Here is a 22,724-nt window from a genome sequence, read left to right as displayed (position 1 = left end):
CCCCCCCCCCCAAATCCCCACTTTTTTCCCCTTTTGGAGCTACTTAAGAAAAATTTACTCTTTATCCCCCTTTGAAGCTACTTTGGATTTAAACAATCCTTTTATAAAGTGCAACAATGGAATTTTAATGCAACCCACGTGAATACATTTTGAAGACATTCCTTCCCTGCCCCCCCCCCCAATGTTTCCTCCACCGTCTGTTTCTACATCAAAACGACAAGGTGATTCGACTTTGCGCAAGAACTGACCGCAGGAAGTCTCTCTCAATCCTTCTCTTTTTATTGTGAACGATGAGGTTCTTTCCGTAATCCCACCATCCCATACGAGTAAAATTGAAGCCTCGAGACAGTGAGTAATATTTCTAGGGTAATACGAAACGTCAACGACTCGGCTTGCTCGTAGGAGACGACGTGGCTCATTTTCATGTGACTCATGTGGGTTTTTTTTCTCTTAACAAGAAGTTGCGGGTTATTTTCCTGTGACGGCAATGGCGGGTTTGAATGACCGTCCCAAGCGAATGTGACTCGGTTGGGTGATGTTCCACGCCTCTGTTTTACTAACCTGATCGAAACCGTATTAATTTGTGAAGCCTGATCTCTTTCAAGTCCTAGCCTTAAAAATCGTGGCCGTGATCGAAGTAGCGGTTCACAGTGGTCCTCTCTAAAGTTCGCGGACACTGGGCTGCTTTTTAATTTACCTTGGATACAATTGGCGGAATTATAATCGAGTTTTAGATTACCTATGTCATTACCTCAGTAACACTCCATTGAAATGAGATCAATGCTGGATTACTCCACCACGTGATGACTTTCTCTGCTGGGGATTTTTTTTCTCTGCCCGAGGGTAATTCTTTGCTAAAAATTACTTTCCAACTGTGGACATTACTAAACGGGCTTTCCTTTTTTTTGAGTTAACTAATTTCGATTCATTCCTACGACTTTGTTGCTAACTGTGAGCAGCATACCTTCTAATTGTATCTTTTACTCCTGTTCTATGTTTCTGAACACTATATTAAGAACTTTCTCCTTTCCTTACCTATGAACAGTATGTTTTGTCTACAGCATGCAACAAACAATGCTTTTCACTGTATACTTGTGACAAATCAGGTAAATGTCAGTGTTTGACAGTGTGGCCAGTGTGCCATGTACAGTTTAATATGGAATAGAGCAGCGAAGGTTTTGAAGTTTGATAATTGAACACGATAATTTTTAAGAAGTTGTTTTTTTATCAGCGCAGTTTCGTACATAATTTACAGGTGGTGTTGTGGCGAGCACGTTGCTTATGTTTCTGTCGCTATTACGAGAAGATGATTTTTAGTTCTGGTGGCAATGGTTTGGAGGACTTTTTGAAAATGTGCAAGGAGGCAACAGTGTGAGAGAAGCTTGTATTGTAGCTTTTAATCAGATATTGAATTAAATGTTCAGATTTTATTTTCATTGGGAAGATTGTAGTTGGGGGTAGAGGAAAGTAAGGCTAGAGGCTACAGTCCTGTTTCTGTGTCAAAACTGTGACGTAACACTTTTTTCAAGTACCATGTTGTCAGATATGGGATAGGAAATTCCATTTTGTAACTATATCATGACTAGGGTTTATGACTCCACCTTAAATATGACAGATGAGTGCTTCAATTGATGGTTTAAAATTGTGGAAACATTTTGAGCAACTGAGAGCTTTTCATTCCAGTAAATTTCATTTAACTTAATCATTTGAACCAAATTAATAAAAGTCGTAACAGGAAATGCAAATAAATAAAGCTAAGCTGTCTTGAAGTTTTTAAGCATTGATCACTTTGACCTGCTGCAAAGCCAAAAGTTTTTTTTGGGCGGGGTGGGGGGGAGTGGTGAGGGAACATGAGGTCGCTCAATTAGTCCCCAGAATTTAGTCCAAAATGTAAGGTGTGTGTGTGTTATATAAAGTGGGCATGGTTATGTTAAATGAAATATTTGCAGTGGAAGTTACTGGGATGACATTGTAAGTTAGCGCAACTAAGTTCTGAATGACTGAGTATGAGGAAAATATGAATAGAATCAGTAAGTGTTGGTTAAGGATACACCATGAGCCACTAATCAAGGATCCTCGGGATGTGATTTATTTATCTGCCATGTTAAATTAGGTATTCTGTCAACATACAAGGACGCTGAGTTCTTGAGGGCCTCTAAGAAAATACGTTTTAATGCATTTATTAATGGTGTGATGATGATGTACTAAGTTACTTTTGTCAAATCCTAGAGGATGCTTTTGTTCTGGTTGTATGGTGGGGAGCATTTTCAGCATGAGCCAGAATGTTTGCATACTTTATTGGAAGTTTCCCTGCCCTTTCTCTAAAAATGTGTTGTAAATTTTTAAATTCCAGACAATGATTACAATAACTAAAAATCAGAAATACAGCAGACACTGGAAATACGAAATAGAAACATAGAAAATGTTGGAAAAATTCAGCAGGTCAATGAAAGGTCAACCTGAAATGTTAGCTCTGTTTCTCGCTCCACGGATGCTGCCTGATCTGAGTATTTCCAGCATGTTCTATAATCATAATCCGGCTTAGTGCTGTCTTTAAATAATAATCCTGACCAAATGAAATTGAAGTATTACAAAAATGTGGTCCGTTTGTTATTGTTGAGACTTTACCATTAGGTGCTGCTGGTGGTCTCAGTCTCTCTCTCTCTCTCTCTCTCTCTCTCACACACACACACACACACACACACACACACACACACACACACACACACACCCCACCCTCCCTGTTGAGTACTTGCAGACTGTTTACAGTAGGAAGCTAAGATGTGTGCGGAAGTTTGACTTGTACTAAGTTTAAGTAGCTCTGGAGCAACTTTAAAACTAATATTGTGCATTAAGTTAACAATGGGAATGCTTCAACTCAACTTTCTGATTCAATTGTGGCATTTAACCCAATTACCTTTTTTTTCTTCACTTTGACCCTTTCTCCAGCCTCAGTTTGAGCATTTAATTAGAATCGGTGTTGGGACTCTTGCAGAGTATCTTGTTTTGTCCTGTACACTGTTTTGGGTTAAATATTGAGCATTTTAAGAAAACTGGATTTACAAAACTAATCTGCTGCTCTGTCATCTTAAAATTCCAAGCTTTAGTGCAGAAGGTGAGTGTCTTGCAGCATTCGCTGCTTAATCAGCAGCATCTTGAACAGCTTTTGATTACGCAATTTCTCCCTTTTTTGGGAAACAGGTGGTTACTACCTCTCCAATAGTACGGCAGAGATTGGGAGTTCCAAATGAGGAGGTCTGAGTTTTAAATTGAAATCTTCCCACTCTGGAGTATTACATTTATATTGACCGTGGTGCACATTTGCCTTTCAAATTACATCTTAAGAGGCAATAATTTGTAAACTTATGGTCTGTAAACAGTGTGAAATGCATCATTGTTTTGATCTATGCAAAATATGAAAAGTAATTAGAATATGATAAACATGAAGGCCCATCGCAATGATGTTTCCTATATGAAATAAAGTATCTGGTGGGAAACTTATGGATTAATTGTTTTCCATATAATCACCGCCCCCCCCCCCCCCCCCCCCCCCCCCATCCCCAATGTCATTCTGTACAAAATTCTATTTTTTTTTGTTGGATTGGGAGATGTAGCCATCTGTTGGTCCATTCAAAGCCACCCAAATTGTGTCACTTTTTTTTCACGGAATCATACAGTGCAGAAGGAGGCCCATCGAGTCTGCACTGACCACAATCCCACCCATGCCCTATCCCCATAACCCTATGCATTTAACCTAGCTAGCCCCCTGACATTAAGGGTCAATTTAGAACGGCCAATCCGCCTAACCCATCTTTGGACTGTGGGAGGAAACCAGAGCACCCAGAGGAAGCCCATGCAGACAGGGGCAGAGCATGCGGACTCCACACAGACAGTGACCTAAGCTAGGAATTGAACCTGGTTGCCAATCACTGTGAGGCAGCAGTGCTAACCACTGTGCCACCTTGTCACCCTCGTTCATGAGATGTGAGCATCAGTAGCATGGCTAACGTTTATTACCCATTTCTAATTGCCCTTGAAGGTGGTGCTGAGCCAGCTTCTTGAACTGTTGCATGTATCTACATCACATAGACTGCAAAATGTTGCTATGGAGAGTGTTCCATGATTTTGACCAAGTGACACTGTAGGAGTGTTGATCGTCTTTAAGGTGATGCGGTGCAGATCAAGGGAACTGCTTTGTCCTGGATGGTGTCCAGCTTCTTAAGTGTTGCGAGAGCAACATTGGGAAATGTTCCATCACACTGCTAACTTGTGCCTTGTAAATGGTGGGGAAATTCAGGAGAGTCACCTCAGAATTCTCAGCCTCTGACCTGTTGGAGCCACAATATTGATATGGCTGGTCCATATGGTATGCCCCTAGGATATTGATTTCACATAACCTGAATGAATGCATGTAATAATGACAACCAAGGAACCAAAAAGCATAGGGCGTTAAAGAGCTTGAGTTGCTTAATCAATTTTATCTTTATTCATTGCACAAAAGTTAAAACATTTAGCATTCCAGCATATTCTGATTAGATTGGAAAAACTCTTTAGTTTTTTTTCTTTTTGACAAAAGCGGGTGCGACGTTGACCAAATTTTATAACTTTGGGGTTGTAAAAGTGAAACAAATTCCAGGCTCATATGTCTTTTCTCCCTATATCCGTGCAAAGTTTGGATAAAGAAAATCAACCATAAATTGTCCTTTGAGTCTTCTTGTCCTTCTAAGGAAAATTTCATTTTCGGTGTTCTATTTGTTGATTAAGTAATTCAAGTATGTGCACAAGTTTTATAAACTCCTGAAACCAGATTAAAATACATACAGGATGGTCATTGTGTGTAGCAGTTCATTAAACTGATATGATGGGCACATTCATGAGTAGAGATGAGAGAACGTGTTTGAAATCTAAATTTTGCTTCAAAAATGAAATGCAAATGTTGGACATGTTTACTTATCCCTTTCTAAGAACCATCTGTTCTGTCTGTATTAAATGCAGATGGAGAGATTTGGGTAAATTGAGCGCTTACCATGCTTAATATTTAAGCCACAGGAGCTGCAAGATTTATTTTGTACTCAATTAAGTTTATTCCATCAAGATTGTATGCCTGATAATGGGGTTGGGGAGTGGTTTGACCTGACTAACATTGTCATAACTACAAAATGACTTACGTTATTTTAGCCATTTGTGCACAGTGTAAAAACACTCCTGGAGTTTAGGCATTTTATTGATCACTTTGTTTCGTCCAAACAGAGATATGCAATGTTCAACTTGGGTATCGATGCTTGTGGCTTCTAATTCAAACAGAATTTTTAAAATGTAATTCATATGCAGTTAGAATGCATCTATGGCATGCGTGGGAATCAGTCTTGTGTCCCGATGTTCATGACAACTTTCTTGAAACTCGGAACAGTAATTAAATATCAAACTTTACTGAAATAGCATCACTTTTATTTTTACTTCGTCACATAATTGTTTTACTTCAGACTTCCTGTTGTTTCCAAACTGTCAGTGGTGAACTAGTGCTGTAAGCATCTCAAAGCATATAGAATAATGATATCATCTTTGGTTACTGGATAGGTGTTCTGGAGAAATGGTGCAAATTTGCTTGCTAATTAAGTAGTAACAATGAATATTTTAAAATCCCAAATTCCCATTTTAAATACTTTGTGTCCACAAAGATTAAAACTCTGAATCCACTGACTTGATGTCCAAAGGCCTGTCAAGTATTCAATAAATATGTTATAAAACAGGAGACTGTTTAGTGTTACTTATGTTTCGATGCAATCTTGTGTTTTTGTTCAACTCAATTTTTGTTGCAAGCATCTGTAAATATCTTGATATGAAAGTAAATTAAACATGCAGGTTGGTTATAGGGAAATATTACGTTGAATATACGGGTGCGCAAACTGCCCTTGTCTGTTACAAATTGGAACTGAATAGTTTAAGCTCAAATCAACTAAATCATCAACTAGCTGCAATTTGATCATTTCCATATGTACTGTAACCATAGTTTGTTTTTAGTTACGTTCTCTTTTCATCCTCCCCATTTATTGAACCTCCTCCCTAATCTCAAAGTTTGTAATGCAATACTCAGATCTTGAAATAGAAGAGGCTACAGAGTACAACAGTGCTGACACTCCAAGAAAATTCCTGTCACTGTTTATATTACTGGGTTGTAAAGCCAGATAAGCAGGGGAGAGGCACGCTGCTCAAGAAAATATTTAGCAGATTAGCACCTTTTAAACTTGCAGTTTCTGCAACACATCTTCAATATCCTGTATTTTAAGTTGAAAGAATCGTCACTTACAAAGCTACTAGCTGGTTTGTTTTTCTCTCTTCAAAAAAAAAACAGATTTTGTTCTTTGAATACAATTGTTTGATACCAAGTCTATGGATCTATTACTTAACGTTTCTTTTTTTCTTTGTTTTATAGGTTGTCCAAGTATAAAATGGATGATAGCTTTGATTGTGACTGCGGTGAGCTCGAGCCACCTGATCATTAATGGGAGCCATCTTTTAGAGATAGAAAGCTGCCACAAGTTCACTGCTTGTCCAGGCTCTAGTTAAAAGGAAAGAAAGTGCTCATCAGCACTGTAGAATGATGCTGCTCAGGACCAGTCTTACACTGAATGTATCTGCACTATGAGGAGGATGTCAGTAGAGGTTTATAACACATATATGTATTGTCACACACCCTGTTAAATGTTAGCCTGTTTACAACAGTAGTTTGGATGCATCTGTCTGTCAAAGTTCATTCCGTTGCAATCAAACTTTAGTTTAATTTTTAATGTCTGCAGGGATGCCCTTTTTTGAATTAGCCTAACGTTTACTGACCTAGGTCAGATCCGAATTTCTATTCTTTGAAGCTGTTCATTCTTGAAAGGAAAGATTGAACTGGGGCAGAGCTGACCTTGTTTCACTAGGATAGATGGCGCATACGTTTCAAAGAGAAAATATCTTGAAGTTAAGTAAAGGTTAAGGTTGGCTTGCTCTTTGTTGCCGAAGCTGATTTTTCAATAGCTTAGTTTTGACATAGGATTGGCCATCTGATAGAAGAGGAAAGCTTGAGGGTTATCAACATGGCAGAAAAGTTTGGAAGTTTAATGAACATTCATGGTTTTGATTTGGGTGCTCGGTATATGGACTTGAAGCCACTCGGGTATGGTGGCAATGGCCTGGTTTTCTCTGCTGTGGACAATGACTGTGACAAGCGAGTGGCTGTCAAGAAAATTGTCCTGAGTGACCCACAGAGTGTCAAACATGCCTTGCGAGAGATCAAAATCATCCGACGACTTGACAATGATAACATAGTGAAGGTGTTTGAGATTTTGGGTCCAAGTGGGATACCGATGTCTGATGATGTGGGTGCCATCACAGAACTGAATGCAGTGTACATTGTTCAAGAGTACATGGAGACCGATCTAGCGAAGTTGTTGGAACAGGGTCCATTCTCAGAGGAGCATGCTAGGCTCTTCATGTACCAGCTGCTTCGTGGGCTAAAATACATCCATTCAGCTAATGTTCTGCACAGGGATCTCAAACCGGCTAATCTCTTCATTAACACTGAGGATCTGGTGCTGAAAATAGGGGATTTTGGTCTGGCACGCATCATGGATCCCCATTACTCTCACAAAGTAAGTTTTAATTTCTTACCCATGAACAAATAAGGTAGTTGTTAGTGCTGGCTGTCATTTGTTTCAGATCTTTTCCTGTAACATTTAGCAAGAGCACAATATAGTCTAAAGAGGATTGAGTAGTGCCTCATTTGTCTGAGGAGTATGTATGCAAGCAATTTGTAATGAAAAATTTTCATATGGTTTATTGAGTAAACTAAATTGCTTAACATTACACCAAATGATATTTAATCATAATTTTTGCAACCTTTTAATAAAAAATAAAAATAGTTTTAAAGCAGTGGGTTTTTGAATGGAAGAATAAATGTCACATTCCAGAAATTATAGCTGAGTTGTATTCTGTTGGACATATGGTCTTGTAAATTTTAGATAACAGCTTGTCTTTACATATTGGTGTGCATAATGTACATCATAGCTCTAATGTAATGCAGTGCTTATGGTTTAGCATGGACTGGCGTGCATTTTTAACAAGGAAATAGCAATGCTAAAAAATAAAACATTTTCACTTTTAATGCTCTGTGTCTGCATAAACTCGGTCATTATGTCAACTAGCTGCAGGAAGATCTGCCTCACGCTGAATGTCAGATGAGTGCTTTCCTTTTACCGCTGTTACTTGTGTAATTTCCATATCGTAAGCAGATAGATAAGGCTGCATTTTATCAGATTTTTTTGCTAGCATATAAATTGCCCTTAATTGCTGTGCCCACACATTATCATTTTCTTTGACCTAGAAGTACGAGGCTCTTGCTTTCTCTGCCACACCACTTTCTATCAATTCCAAAGTTTTTAGACCAATTGAGAAGATTATATTTCTGCTTTTCAGACAAGCCATTCTTATTGCCTGTGTGAGAAGCTATGTTTAATGGAAATTGTAGCGGTAATTGAATTAGGATTTCAAACTTGCAGGGTTATTCTAAGTGTTAGAAATAAATAGCATGCTCTTCTATCAATTGCCTATTCTAAAATAGTATTCATGTGGAATTGAAATTCTGACTGAAGTAAAATAAAGTAACTGCTTAATCAAATAACACACTTGAATAAATCAATGTAAGTAAATCTGCAGTATATAAGGTTTCTAAATCATAATTGTACACAATCATGAGATAAACTTGGCCCCTTAGGAGATGGGTCAGTATTCAGTGGGCATAGATTTACGGTGAGAGGGTTTGGGGAAAAATATTTTTACCAAGAGGGTGATAGGAATCTGGAAGGGTGGTTGAGATGGGAACCCTTGCAACATTCAAGAACCATTCAGATGAGCATTTACAATTCCGTAGCAATACGAGTGCTGGAAAATGGGATTAGAATTAAGTGTTTGATGGATGGTGCAGACACAGTGGGCCTATTCCTGTGCTGTAAAACTCCATGATTATGAATAGACCATTACTTTCAGGAGATTGTTGAGGCCAATCAGATTAAACTTAAACAAACTTGAGTGTGTTCAAAACCCAAATTCAAGGAATTATAGGATCCTGACATTCTTACTGTGCTATTCAACCATTCACTCAAAACTACAGATGGATAACCTTTCTAGATCTTTGTTTTCACTGCTGACTTTATTCCATAGTGTAGCTCATGGGTTATGTTTTGGCAGAATTTTATAATGGCAGCATGTGATAAGGGTAGTGTGCAATAATACTGAGTTGGAGTGACCTTGCTGGCATCCCATTTTGTAGTCCCTTTGGAAATTAAGGCATTAAAATGTTGACATCTTTCACAAGGTTAGCATCTGTTCCATGTGTGCTGATTAAATGTCTGGAAGCTTCTATTCATGCATTACGTTTTATTAGGGAGTGGCATATCCCTACAGTGGATACTCCATAAGAAATGTAAACCAGCCTGATGGCAGTAAGATCTTTAGACAGGCGGCATAATCTCTTTTCAGTTATAGTGGACAGAGTTCAGAGAAAATAAAGAATGAAACAGCATAGCTGTACCAGAGTCCTATTCTTCCCATGGCATTTTCTTTTTCCCCTTTCAAGTATCTAATTCTCTTTGAAAGCTAGCATTGATTCTATTTTCTCTTTCACGTAGTGCACTCCAGGTTATAACAATACTTTTAAAAAGTTTCTTCAGGTTGCCTCTTGCTCGTTAGTTACTTTAAATCTGCATTCTCTTGTTACTGACTCCTTTATTCTATCAAAACCCCTCATGGTTTTGGACATCTCAATCAAATCTTCTCTTAACGTACTCTGCCTTAAGAGTAACTCAGTTTCTCCGGTCTCTCTGTACACCTGAAATCCCACATCCCAAGAAAATTGCTTCTGCATCTTCTCCTAAGGCTTTGGCATCTTTCCTCAAACATGGTGCCCAGAATCAAATACAATACCTGAGGCCTATCTAGTGTTGTTTCAAGAATTAACTTGACTCTCTGAATAAAGCCAAAAGTTTTTTTTTAAAACCAGCTTTTTTTAACTGAAATGGGAATGTTGTCTTATGAGGAAAGATTGGACAGGCCAGGTTTGTATTTGTAAGAGTTGTAGGAGAGTAAGAACCTACTTGCTTTAAAATGTACCGAATCCTAAGAACATAAGAAATAGGAGCTGGAGTAGGCCATCTAGCCCTTCGAGCCTGCCCCGCCATTCGGTAAGATCATGGCTGATCTGAAGTGGATCAGTTCCACTTTCCTGCTTTCTCCCCATAACCCTTAATTCCCTTGTCTATGAAAAACCTATCTACCCGTGACTTAAATATATTTAGCGAGGTAGCCTCCACCACTTCAACTGGCAGAGAATTCCAGAGATTCACCACCCTTTGAGTGAAGAAGTTCCTCTTCAACTCCGTTCTAAACTGCACCCCCCCCCCCCCCCCCCAATCCCTATCTTGAGGCTGTGCCCTCTAGTCCTGCTATCCTTTCTAAGCAGGAAGAATCTCTCTACCTCTACCCTATCCATCCCTTTCATTATCTTATACGTCTCTATAAGATATCCCCTCATCCTTCTAAACTCCAGTGAGTACAGACCCAGTCTATTTAGTCTCTCTTCATATTCCAACCCCCTCGTCTCCGGTATCAGCCGAGTGAGCCTCCTCTGCACTCCCTCCAAGACCAAAATATCCTTGCGCAAGTGCGACGACCAAAACTGCACACAGTACTCCAGCTGCGGCCTCACCAGTACCCTGTACAGTTGCAGCAAGACCTCCCTGCTTTTATATTCTATCCCCCTCGCTATAAAGGCCAGCATTCTATTCGTCTTCTTGACCATCTGCTGCACCTGCAGACTGGGTTTTTGCGACTCATGCACAAGGACCCCCAGGTCCCTCTGCACCGTAGCGTGCTGCAACTTTTCGCCCTTTAAATAGTAATCCCTCCTACTATTATTTCTGCCAAAGTGGATAACCTCACTCTTGCTAACATTGTACTCCATCTGCCAGGTCCTCGCCCACTCGCTCAGCCTATCCATATCCCTCTGCAGACTTTCCACACCATCCGCACAATTTGCTTTTCCACTCATCTTCGTGTCATCAGCAAATTTTGTTACCCTACACTCAGCCCCCTCCTCCAGATCACCTATATAAATGGTAAATAGCTGAGGCCCCAGCACTGATCCCTGGGGCACTCCACTAGTCACCAACCGCCAATCAGAATACAACCCATTGATACCAACTCTCTGCCTCCTATTAGACAACCAATCCCCTATCCATGCCAACACCTTACCCCCAACTCCATGCACCCTAACCCTCTGAAGCAACCTTTTGTGTGGCACCTTATCAAACGCCTTTTGAAAATCGAGAAACACCACATCCACCGATTCCCCTCTGTCTACCACACTAGTCACATCCTCATAGAAATCCAATAAATTTGTCAAACATGACTTCCCCTTAATGAATCCGTGCTGCGTCTGCTCTATCAAACCATTCCTTTCCAGGTGTCTCGCTATTTCTTCTTTGACAGATTCAAGCATTTTTCCAACCACAGATGTTAAACTAACCGGCCTATAATTCCCTGCCTTTTGTCTGCTTCCTTTTTTAAACAGCGGCGTAACATTAGCCGTTTTCCAATCTTCTGGCACTTCCCCAGAATCCAGCGAATTTTGGTAAATAATCACTAAGGCATCCACTATCACCTCTGCCATTTCCTTCAGAACCCTGGGATGTGTTCCATCCAGCCCTGGGGACTTGTCCACCATCAGTCCGTTAGTCTATCAAGCACTACCTCTCTAGTGACAGTAATTGCATTCAGGCCCTCAACTCCTACCATCCTTCTATCTTTAATATCCGGCAAACTATTCGCATCCTCCTCCGTGAAGACCCAGGCAAAAACTTATTTAAGGCCTCCGTCATTTCCTCATCTCCCACCACTAAATCCCCCCTCTCATCCTCTAAGGGTCCAACATTCACTCTAGCCAACCTCCTCCTCTTTATATATTTGTAAAAACTCTTACTGTCCTTTTTTATATTTAGTGCCAGTTTAGCTTCATAGTCAATTCTTCCTTTCTTTATCAACTACTTGGTCATTCTTTGATTTTTAAACCTTTCCCAATCTTCTAATCGCCCACTACTTTTAGCCACTCTAAACGCATTAGCTTTTAATTTAATACTTTTCTTTATTTCCTTCGATAACCACGGCTGGTTATCCCTTCCCCTACATTCCTTCTTTACCATCGAAATATATTTCTGCTGAGTACTGTAAAAGATCTCCTTAAAGATCCTCCACTGTTCCTCAGCAGTCCTACCAACCAATCTGCGCCCCCCCCCCCCCCCCCCCCCCCCCCCAATCTACATTTGCCAATTCCTCTCTCATCCTATCGTACTCCCCTCTGTTCAAACAGAGGACACAGGTTCGGGACCCTACTTTCTCATCCTCCATCGGCATCAAAAACTCAACTGTACAATGATCGCTCGTCCCAAGAGGATCCCTCACAATAAGATCCCTAATTCTTCCTGCCTCGTTAAGTCACACCAGATCTAAGATAGCTCGCTCCCTCGTTGGTTCCATCAGACACTGTTCAAGGAAACTAATCCCGACAGCATTCCAAGAACTGACAGGGTAGATGGGGAAACAATGTTTCCCCTTGTGGGGAATCTAGAACTAAGGGGTCACTGTTTAAAAAAATAAGGCGTTGCCCATTTAAGATAGATATGGAGCATTATTTTCTGAGGGCAGTGAGCCTTTTGAACACACTTCCTTTCAAGGTGGTGGAAACAGACCCTCTTTTTTACAGCAGAGCCAGATAGATTGTTAATGAGCAAGGGGGTGAAAGGCTATCAGGAGGAGTAGATGGGAATGTGGAGTTGTTTAAAATCAGATTAGTCATAATCTGAATGGCTGAGCAGGCTTGAGGGGGCCAATTGTCATCTTGCTAATTGTTCATTTATATGTTCTTCTCATTTTATCCTGTAATTATTAAAGATTTGTGTGTTTGCCATCTCACATGTCTCCTCTTACATTTCTTATAAAATTTGTGCCATAACCAGTTTTGTATCCAAGCTGCCATTGGCCTTTTAATCCCTTGGGCCTTATTATGTGGTAGTTTTTTTGAGCATTCATGTACACAACAATGACTACACTACCCTTTGCAACCTTCTGTTACTTCATCAAGGAATTCACTCTCTTCTGTCAAACGTGATCTTTCTTCAATAAATTCATGCTGACGTTCATTTATTTAACTGTTATTTGGAAACGCATAGTTTATTTTTGTCCAGTGTCTTTATGTCTAGCTGCCACATTTATCCCTTTTGTTGAAAAGGGTATCACCTTTGCAGTTCACCAGTTCTCTGATACCAGCCCCATATCCAAGGAGTGTTATGACCAGCATCGACTATTTCTATCTTCCCTCAGTAGCTTAACAAGATTCAGATCTGGACCAGATAGCCTTTAGCTTTTAGGGCTACCAGCCATTGAGAACATCCTGTTCATCAATTTTGATCATATCCAATTTCATTGCTGCTTCGTTTACTGTTACAAATCCTAAATGATTACTTTAATTAAGATTGGTTTAAGCTTCTCACCCAACAAATAGAAGATGCTTAGGATGGGCAGCTGGACTAAGTAGAAATAATGTGCATGTTGTGCTGCGAGTGTGATGCTCATGGGGTAAATAATTTCAAGCTGTTGGGGTTTTTTTTATTATAAACTCCTCCTGGTTTTCTGTGATTATGTATGTAAGGAGGCAGTTACAGTCGTGAGAAGGATGCCTGGCAGAGAGAATGCAAAAATCATATTTGAGCTTATTCCAGGAGCTCAGTGAGCCAAATGCTGAATTAAAGTTATGCAACATCTGTTGGAAGGTCTGTATATTTCAGTTCAGTGCCTGATGTAGCATTGAGTGAGGTCTTGCTGTTCAGTGCTCTAGCCTCATTTTGAGTGAATGTAGAAGGATCACTGCATGTAATGATCTCAGTACAGTAAATAGTACAGATACATAATAAGCAATAGGAACCTCAGGACTGACTTGATGCCAGATTTCAAACCTTGCTAGTTTTCAACTTAAACTATTCAGGCTGAGTTGGGTGAGTCAAGGGTTGCTCAGAGTGCATGGAAAGGCAGGTGCGCAAAGCCAATAACTAGTCGGCAAGCGACCACGCCACTGCAGCAGCTAGCTGAACGAGCTGGTAGTTGACGAGTAAATTAACGCACGTTGGCTTAGAAAATGACTATTTTTCAGACAATGCTGCTTTTCGCATAGCTGGATTTGAGACAAACTAAGGAGCCATGTTCTAACTTGAGTGAATGTCAAACAGCAGATCACTAAATATCCTGAAAGTCTTCTGAATGGTCCATCTTGAGGAAAACATGCACCTAGAAATAACTTGGTTATTCCTCAAAGGGTTCACTTTCCCTCAGCGAAGTGTGCACCACTATAAATCAGTAAAGCAGCAAGGTGCAGCAAATATTATTCCTCCTGCTCACTATGTAAATGTAAGTTGCCTATTTGAATTTGAGGAGAAGCAAATGCCATATGTTGTCAAATACTAAACTGAAATAGTGCTGCAGAGATTGATTCCATAAATGAATGGCTTCACTGGTACATAAAGCTACAATGATGTGGGTCATGCCCTTTAGTATTTAGTTGTCCGGGGTTTAATTTTAGATTGTGCTGCGCAGCCTAATTTGAAGCTGGTTTTTGAGTTGCGTGCATTGTCATTTTTTTAAAAAGAATCCAGTTTCTTCCACTGCTAGTGAATTATCTAAATTCTTGACACTTTTGCCTTTCACACAATGTGAAAATAAAACATTTGCACACAGATGATATTCACTGCAGATGTTTTTCAATGGAGAAAATGTCTGCTTCTTAATTAGGAACTCTGTTCTAACTTAGTTTTTGCATAAAATGTTCAGTTACCCAGAAATATGACCAGACTTCCTGCTGTCACTTCTGACGTCATTCTTGTAGCTGAGAGATTTTATACATTGTTCTGAAAAATTAATCCTGTTCTACATTTGAAGATCAAATTTTAGTTATGCACACTTGGCTCAAATAAATAATCTGCAATCTAGCTCAAATTTTATAGTTTGCATCTTTTAAAAACTGAGATTTATCTTTTAACTGAGCATTTTCTTTGCAAATTGTTAGAAGATGGGCTTTATCTTGTTAATTTTGAGTGGCTTTTTTTCTTAGATATGAGTAATGAAGGGGGGGGTAGGGTACCAAAAACAGCTCTCTGATATTCAATTTTAAAGACCTTACCAGGTTTTAATTAAAACCAAGTGTCTTCCCTTTGTCTGTCATAGTCACATACAGAAAGGTGAATGTTTGGAAACATTATTGTAAAAATAAAGGTTCTCACAACTTTTCACTTTGCAAATGATTCCTTATCCCTGAATAACTTTGTCAGGCATCCAGAAAGTTAATGCTTGGGTATTGGTGGCGTCTTGAATATTAAAACCTTTTAAGGTTACCAATAGGTTGCATAAATAATTCTTTTCTCTTGCAGTTTATATTCTTTTCAAACTGTTGAAACTTAAAATATAAAATAGTAACAAAAAAAATGCTGGAAATGGATCAGATCAGGTAGCATCTGTAGAAAAAGTAAGTTTTGGCTGTGTACGCTTCGTTAGAACAACATATAAAATACATCATAACCTGGCTGACCTGTGTATTTTTAACGTTTCCTATCTTTCCTGCTTTTTTAATGCTATGATGTGGGTATGCCGGCGTTGGACTGGCGTAAACACAGTAAAAAGTCTGACAACACCAGGTTTTAGTCCAACCTATTTATTTGATAATATTCTCACTAGCTTTCGAGGGGACAGCCTCTTCGTCAGGTGAATGGAGAGTTCTCCATTCACCTGACGAAGAGGCTGTCCCCTCGAAAGCTAGTGAGAATATTATCAAATAAATAGGTTGGACTAAAACCTGGTGTTGTCAGACTTTTTACTGTTTTTAATGCTACCCAGAGTATGGTATTGTTATGAGACCTAATAAATCAAGACCTAACTAAGTCCTTACATTTACTGATCCACTGCCACTTTGCAAAAATAAATCTGCTTCTCCCTTGAACACTGAAAACTAGATATAACATTAAAAATGGAATGCAAACACTGAAGTAACACTAGTATCACACACACAAACCAGCATTCAGTTTGATTTACAGCTGCATATATCTGTTTTTTTTGAAGTTTTGATTAAAAATAAATAACTATTTGCAGTTTAGAAGTTGTCATGGGGTGATGTTTGAGAGAGATCACATTTTCTGCTGGTGATTCAATGTTAAATTTGAGATTTTCTTTTGGTGTATACAATTACGAGCCTATTCCATAAAGAAGTCTGGAGCCCAGGAACTGTGTTAATTTCTCTCTAACTTAATTTTGCACAAGGAGTTATTGAAGCTTTGCTGGATTCATTTTGTAGTTTTGGTCTTGTGCAGTAACCTTGGGAGTATGGTTTTAAATCCTCTATTTTTTTAATCAAAAGATGGAAGATCTGTTCATAATTTTGATATTATAACCTTGCTGTAAACAAAGATTGACAGGTCTTCAAACAATATTAGGGAAGCAAGAATAGTTGTATTTTTAATCAAGTGGTTTGAGTACCACAAATAATGGAGGGTATTTGTTTCAAATGTAATGGTGGTCTTTGCAAGCTTGCCCCTGTATTCAGGCTAGGTTTACATTTACTTATATTGGTTGGAATTTATGTGAAGCATTTTTTTGAGGAGAAAGATGGAGAAATTGTTTACATTCTTACTTAGTCTCACACTAGACTGTATTTGGCTTATATAACCAGTTTTCCTGTTTTGCGAATTAAAAAAGTTGCTGGGTTATTTCATTGTTGGTTCAATTAATCTTTCCACATCCATCTGTTATTTGTACTGTGAAATGTATTTGTGAGGTAGAATTAACAGCTCCTATTCATGGTAATGAAAGCAGATTTGTACATTGTGGGTCTATCTGATCTTCAGTTTAACCTATTGATTGTTAATTCTAGTAGTTTGGAATACTAAATACTAGTCACCATAAGAAACGGTTTTACTGCCAGTGTCCTTTCTTGCAATGGAAAGTTTTATATTTCTATTAATTTGCTTCAGATTTTTACCTATGTAACAAGTCATTATTGGATGCAAAGCTGCCCATCTAATTTTGAACTCCGTACCCAGAGTCATTTGGGCTCTGGTATTAATTTGGCAGCTGCGCTTGCTCAGTACTTGTTTAAACACTTGTCTAACCAAAAACATATCATTGAAATATCTTCAGTCACTAATTTGCTATAAAATGGGCAATCTGTTGTGCTATCATTGTGATATATCATTGCTATCATTAGCAATAATTGTGCTATCCACAATGCTAAATAGTTCCTAACTTTTTCTTTGGCCAGCTTGTTGCACTGGGGTACTGATGTATCCTGAGAGTGACCATTACTGGTTTGAGCCTTGGTAGGAAGTGAAGAGATCCCTGTTGAGTCCAATGATCCTTGCTTGCCAGCAGTCACAGTAAGGATAGCAATCTGGGGTGGTAACAATGGCGTTTTCATTTACTTTTGCCCAATCCAGGGATCAGGACACTTCTCTAAAATTGTAGCATTCTGACTGCTGTGATTAGCTAACAGCACAGATTGGGGGAGACATCTCCTGACTTTTTAGATAACCTCATTGAGCCACTGGTTGAGTATACTGATTTTAATCAAATATTTTACTGGCTTCATTGAGAAATCTATTTTCTTAAATTGCCAGTTTTCAATTACTCTTGTTCCTGAAGGTGCCAGTAGCTTTTTGGCACGCATGATAAACTCAAAATAATGTTGGGCGTTTCCTGGCATACTTGATACCATTCAATTAGGTGTAGTGATTTTAATATGCTGTTACTATTTAAATATGCACCTGAAAAGTAAGGTTTTCATTTCAATGTTGGTAATGCACAAATTTTCCATGTGGCTAATTTTGTTTCCTAAACATTCCACGTACAAGGGTCCCTTTGTTTTCTCCAGACCTCTCCCTCCCTCTCCTGAAGGCAGCAATTTGTGCCAGGATATGGTTCCACAAGCAGTGGCCCTGCAGTAGTTCTGAAATGGCCATTCTTCATGTGTGAACCTGGATGGTGAGTGCTCATTCTGCTATTCACAGCCAAGCCCTGCCTTTTTTTCATTTGACGTTCACTTGAAGCAACAATTGCTGATTTGACTTGCTGAGCGTTTTTCAGATATTTCTGTTTTTATTTGATTTCCAGCACATGCAGTTTTTTATGCTCATTTAATTATATCTTTTGCTGTATGGCTTGGAGCAATAGTTGTGTCTGTACTATGAGCAAAGCCATTCAGCTACATTTGAACCAAAATAAGAACACCCTGTATTTGTGGTTAATGCAGTCTGGAGGCATAGCAGCCAGTGGAGTATTGGCACATGAGTGCTCAGTACTAAAGCCAATGTGTCCTGATTTGATTCCCCAGTGCAGTCAGATTCTGATCTCTGCTGTAACAAATAGAAATTTGGGAATAATCTCATAGGCTTTGGCTATGTCGTTCCTTGCATCACCTTGTGTTTGATTAAGAGACTGGTGGAGGTCAGGAGTCAGGAGCCCTCCATGCAAATGCCTAGGCTATTTGGGAGGGAAGGCAACACAGGGAAGCATATTCTGGTCTGAGTATATATCCCTACAATTGATAGCATGTTACTGTAGAGTGGTTGTGTGGATGATGCGTGATTGGGATGCAGTAATGAATCAGTCCACCTTCTTGATAGTTCCATAATTGTGTTTCAAGGCTAATTTATCAAAAATGACAAAATTCCATTATTGAATTAGAAGCAGGGACGTTGCCCTCCAACATTCCTTCAGCCTTTGCCCCACACCCCTGTAACCTTGCTGCAAAGCTGTTAAGTTGTCTTTTTATTTCTAATAGCTTCATAATATCTTGAGTATAATTTTTCAGTTTGCAGGATAAAAGTTGGTGTTTACAGTTGTCTTAAAAACTGTCCAGAGGAGGAGGAATAGTATTGCCCTTCTCAATAGCTCAGACTTGTGGATGGAAACTATTGCATCTACCCAGATATTAACGTGTAGATTGCTGAACAACCAAATTTCCCTGGATTCTTTAGGTCTTAGCTAGGAAGGAAGTTCACAGTGGGAATATGCAAATGAGCTGAATTTGAAGCGAACAGTCTGAAAGATGTATTACACGATGTGGATTTCATATAAACAGTAGATAACCTGCAGCGTTTGTCAAAATGCTAATGTTGCATGGCGAAGCACATTTAACTTTGGCTTATGTTGAGAACTTGTGTAATAGCGTTGATTAAAATTGCAGTCAGCATGTGCAAATGTACTTTTTTAGATGTCCACTTAAAGTTGATTTTAACAACAAGTTTCCTTGTACAGTATCATAGAATCCCCAGAGTGCAGAAGGAGACCATTCAGCCCACTGAGTCTGCACTGACTCAGGCCCAAGACAGGAAGTGGGAGCCCTGTCTTGTCAGCTTGGATCGGGAATGTCTCGACTTGTTGAGACTCTGGATTGTCTTGATTTGATTGAATTGGAATAAAAACAAAAAAAAACCCTGCCCTATACCCGTAACTCCATTCATTTTACCATGGCTAATCCACCTAACCTGCACATCTTTGGACTCTGGGAGGAAACTGGAGCACCCGGAGGAAACCCACACAGACGAAGGGAGAAAGTGCAAACTCCACATGGTCACTGAAGGCTGGAAACGAAGCTGGACCCCTGGCCCTGTGAGGCAGCAGTGCTAAATACTGTGCTGCCCAAAATCCATGTAAAATTTTAAATGTCAATAGGATAGAACGCTAATACTGTATTGTCTTTTACAACTTTCACTGGCCTATTTTTAAGTTGTCTGCTTTTTAATTTGAATTATAAAATATTAGCAATAGTATTGGAATGGTGTCCAGCATTAACTTTCTGGCCACTTGCATTTTTGTTCACTGACCCTGAATGTAACAAGAATTCACACACAACCTAGTAAGTGAACCTAAATAGAAAAGTAGCTAAAAATTTGAATTCTTAAGCTCAGTTTATGATGAAGCATTATATATATGTCTCAGGATTGGATGACACTTTTCATATTGTAGTGTTTACAGAAGAGACTCTGGCACCACTGACTTTTTTTTATTCACTACTGTGAGTAAAAGTGGGATGCTTACTGGCAAATGAACACTTCTTAAATATTTGCATGATAGACCAATAACAAGCATATTACCAACAAATGACAGTTTGTGGGTGGGGAAGTGAATTATTAATGCACAGTTTCTGATCAGATTCCATATTCTCTTGTAAAATATAAGCAGTTTCCAAAGCTTCAGAAATTTAAATTCCAGCGTTGAATATCTTAACTAATATATTTTACAGGAGCGGATAATACAGAAGATTGGTATACCAGCCAATGTATTTAAATGGAGTGTGCATGGATTATTTTCCTATTTTTGCATATAAGTTGACTTGACATACAATGGCCATTTGGAGAGAAAATGTATACAACTTACTTTTCCAGGGCTATCTGTCAGAAGGATTGGTTACGAAGTGGTACAGATCTCCACGTCTCCTCCTCTCTCCTAACAACTACACCAAAGCTATTGACATGTGGGCTGCTGGCTGCATCTTTGCTGAAATGCTGACTGGGAAAACACTTTTTGCAGGTCAGTGTTACTAGAGCAAAATGAATTAGCATGACTGTGTTACTGTACAGTAATTTAGCCTGCATGAAACTGCTTTTTTTTTTAAAAAAACTAAGCAATTACTTTGCTCATAAAACATAAATTTATGTATCAATATTTCAGTGGAATTTCTCCAAAATGCTTGTGTTAGCATTTTAAGCACTCGTATTGAGTTTAATGCATCACTTTGTTCTTTGAGCCCCTGTGAGGTGAAGGGGAGGGTGTTCATCAAGAAGCAGGGTGCGCAAGTGTCAGAATAAGGGAGAAACCATTTAGGACTGAGATGAGGAATTTCTTCTCTGTGAGGGTGGTGAATCTTTCAATTCTCTTCCCCAGGGCTGAGGAAACTCAGTTGTGAGCACGTTTATGACCAAAATCAATATATTTCAGGATACTAGTGGCATCAAGAGATATGGGATTGCATGGGAGATTACCTATGAATCCCTTGGATGGCAGAACAGGTTTGAGGGGCTGAATGGCCTACTCCTGCTTCTATGTTCCCAATGTGGAATTAATGTTATGGTTTATATGTTATCCCTTCAGATGTTCAATTTTTGTTTTAAACTTTGTCTAGGTGCTCATGAGCTGGAACAAATGCAGTTGATTCTTAATTCCATCCCTGTAATCCATGAAGAAGACCTTCAGGAGTTACTGGGTGTGATCCCAGTTTATATACAAAATGACATGACAGAACCGCACAACCCATTACCACAGCTTCTCCCCGGAATCTGTGCAGAAGGTACTTATAACACGTAATTTCTTGTCTAGAATTTGTATTCTGGAGCAATTTCAAATTTATTTCAGATATTTGTTTATCCTGATTGTAATCATTTTTTAAATCTCAAATTACATTTTTTTTTAAATGACCGGGAAAGGTAATCCCCTAGATGGTTTCCTAATTTTGGCAGCACCACTGGACAGAAACAGAAGGGAGGAGAAACCTGAAGAGTAAATCCAGGCCCCTGCATTGTAACATCGATTTTGAGTGAGATTCGTAGAGTTCAGGGACAGATTGCCTTCCTCTCTCTTTGCGTTAGGAATTATTGACCTTGCAATTAATTAACTGTTGATGTTCAGATACAAGAAGTCACTTGAGGAATTGAAGACTATGTGAAAGGGAAAGCTGAGGTTCTGTTAATAATGTATTTCTCTTTTTGAACTTAGCATTGGATTTTCTGGAACAAATTTTGACCTTCAGTCCAATGGACAGACTGACAGCAGCTGAAGCTTTGGCGCATCCATATATGAGTATTTATTCCTTCCCTTTGGATGAGCCAACATCTACCCACCCCTTTCACATTGAGGATGAAGTTGATGATATTTTGCTAATGGATGAGAGTCACAGCCACATTTACAACTGGGACAGGTAATACAATTCCTAATTCACTTCTAAGAACTTTGTTTACTTTCTGCTGGGTAGAATATTGTTGCTCAAATTTTGCTTAAATCAAATTTAATAATTATAGCAAAAGGGAGTTACTTTTGGGCATAACTGAAAGGAGTAGCTTTATCGTCTGGAGATTTATTTTAGAGGATTGTTCCATTTACATTTTTAGAGTGCATTGTTGCACAGTGTAACCTTTGCGCAATATTATAAAGTATTTGCCCCTCCTTTTATGTTTATGGAACATAATATAGGAGCAGGAGGTGGCCACTCAGCCCCTTGTGCCTACTGCATTCAGTACAATCATGGCTTATCTGATAGTGCACTCCACCCTCCTGCCTGTAACCCTTGATTCCCTTATGAATTCAAAACCTATCTAACCCAGCCTGGACTATATTTCGTGACATGGCCTCCATTGCTCACAGGAGACAAGAATTCTAAAGACCAATACGTCTGCATATTGTCTTTATGCCAGCGAGTTGCATACCTTGGTAATTAAGTTTGTTTTTGTCATGTGTAATGTGGATTTAGTACATGGTAGATTTGTACTGTTTTAAGATGGCATAAAGATCCTCCCTCTACTTCACTGTGATAACACAATTGCCTCAGCTCACTGCTCCTGTGGAATTAAATGTGTTCTTCAAAATTGATCAACTAGTGTTAA

The 22,724-nt window shown here is 39.1% G+C and overlaps 1 protein-coding gene across 4 annotated transcripts in view; it reads left to right on the top strand.

Moving 5' to 3' along the window:
• The window catches only part of mapk6 (mitogen-activated protein kinase 6), a 30,599-nt gene that overhangs the window by 4,743 nt on the left and 3,132 nt on the right, over nt 1-22,724 (top strand). For 2 of the 4 annotated variants that reach the window (XM_080214204.1, XM_080214205.1), the window contains exons 2-5: nt 6,434-7,634; nt 20,514-20,658; nt 21,251-21,415; nt 21,841-22,042. In XM_080214204.1, the coding sequence (XP_080070330.1) occupies nt 7,080-7,634; nt 20,514-20,658; nt 21,251-21,415; nt 21,841-22,042 (1,067 nt within the window). In that variant the 5' untranslated portion in view covers nt 6,434-7,079. Of the gene's footprint in view, nt 1-932; nt 952-1,086; nt 1,107-6,433; nt 7,635-20,513; nt 20,659-21,250; nt 21,416-21,840; nt 22,043-22,724 lie in introns of those variants that run through there. The other 2 variants (XM_080214207.1, XM_080214206.1) reach the window with 2 other exon arrangements.

Source organism: Carcharhinus amblyrhynchos, chromosome 28 (genome assembly GCF_965287045.1).
Source record: "Carcharhinus amblyrhynchos chromosome 28, sCarAmb.v2.hapA, whole genome shotgun sequence".
Classification (NCBI taxonomy): Eukaryota; Metazoa; Chordata; class Chondrichthyes; order Carcharhiniformes; family Carcharhinidae; genus Carcharhinus; species Carcharhinus amblyrhynchos.
The sequence above is the reverse complement of the archived record's forward strand: the minus strand, read 5'-3'. Positions and strand labels throughout refer to the sequence as shown.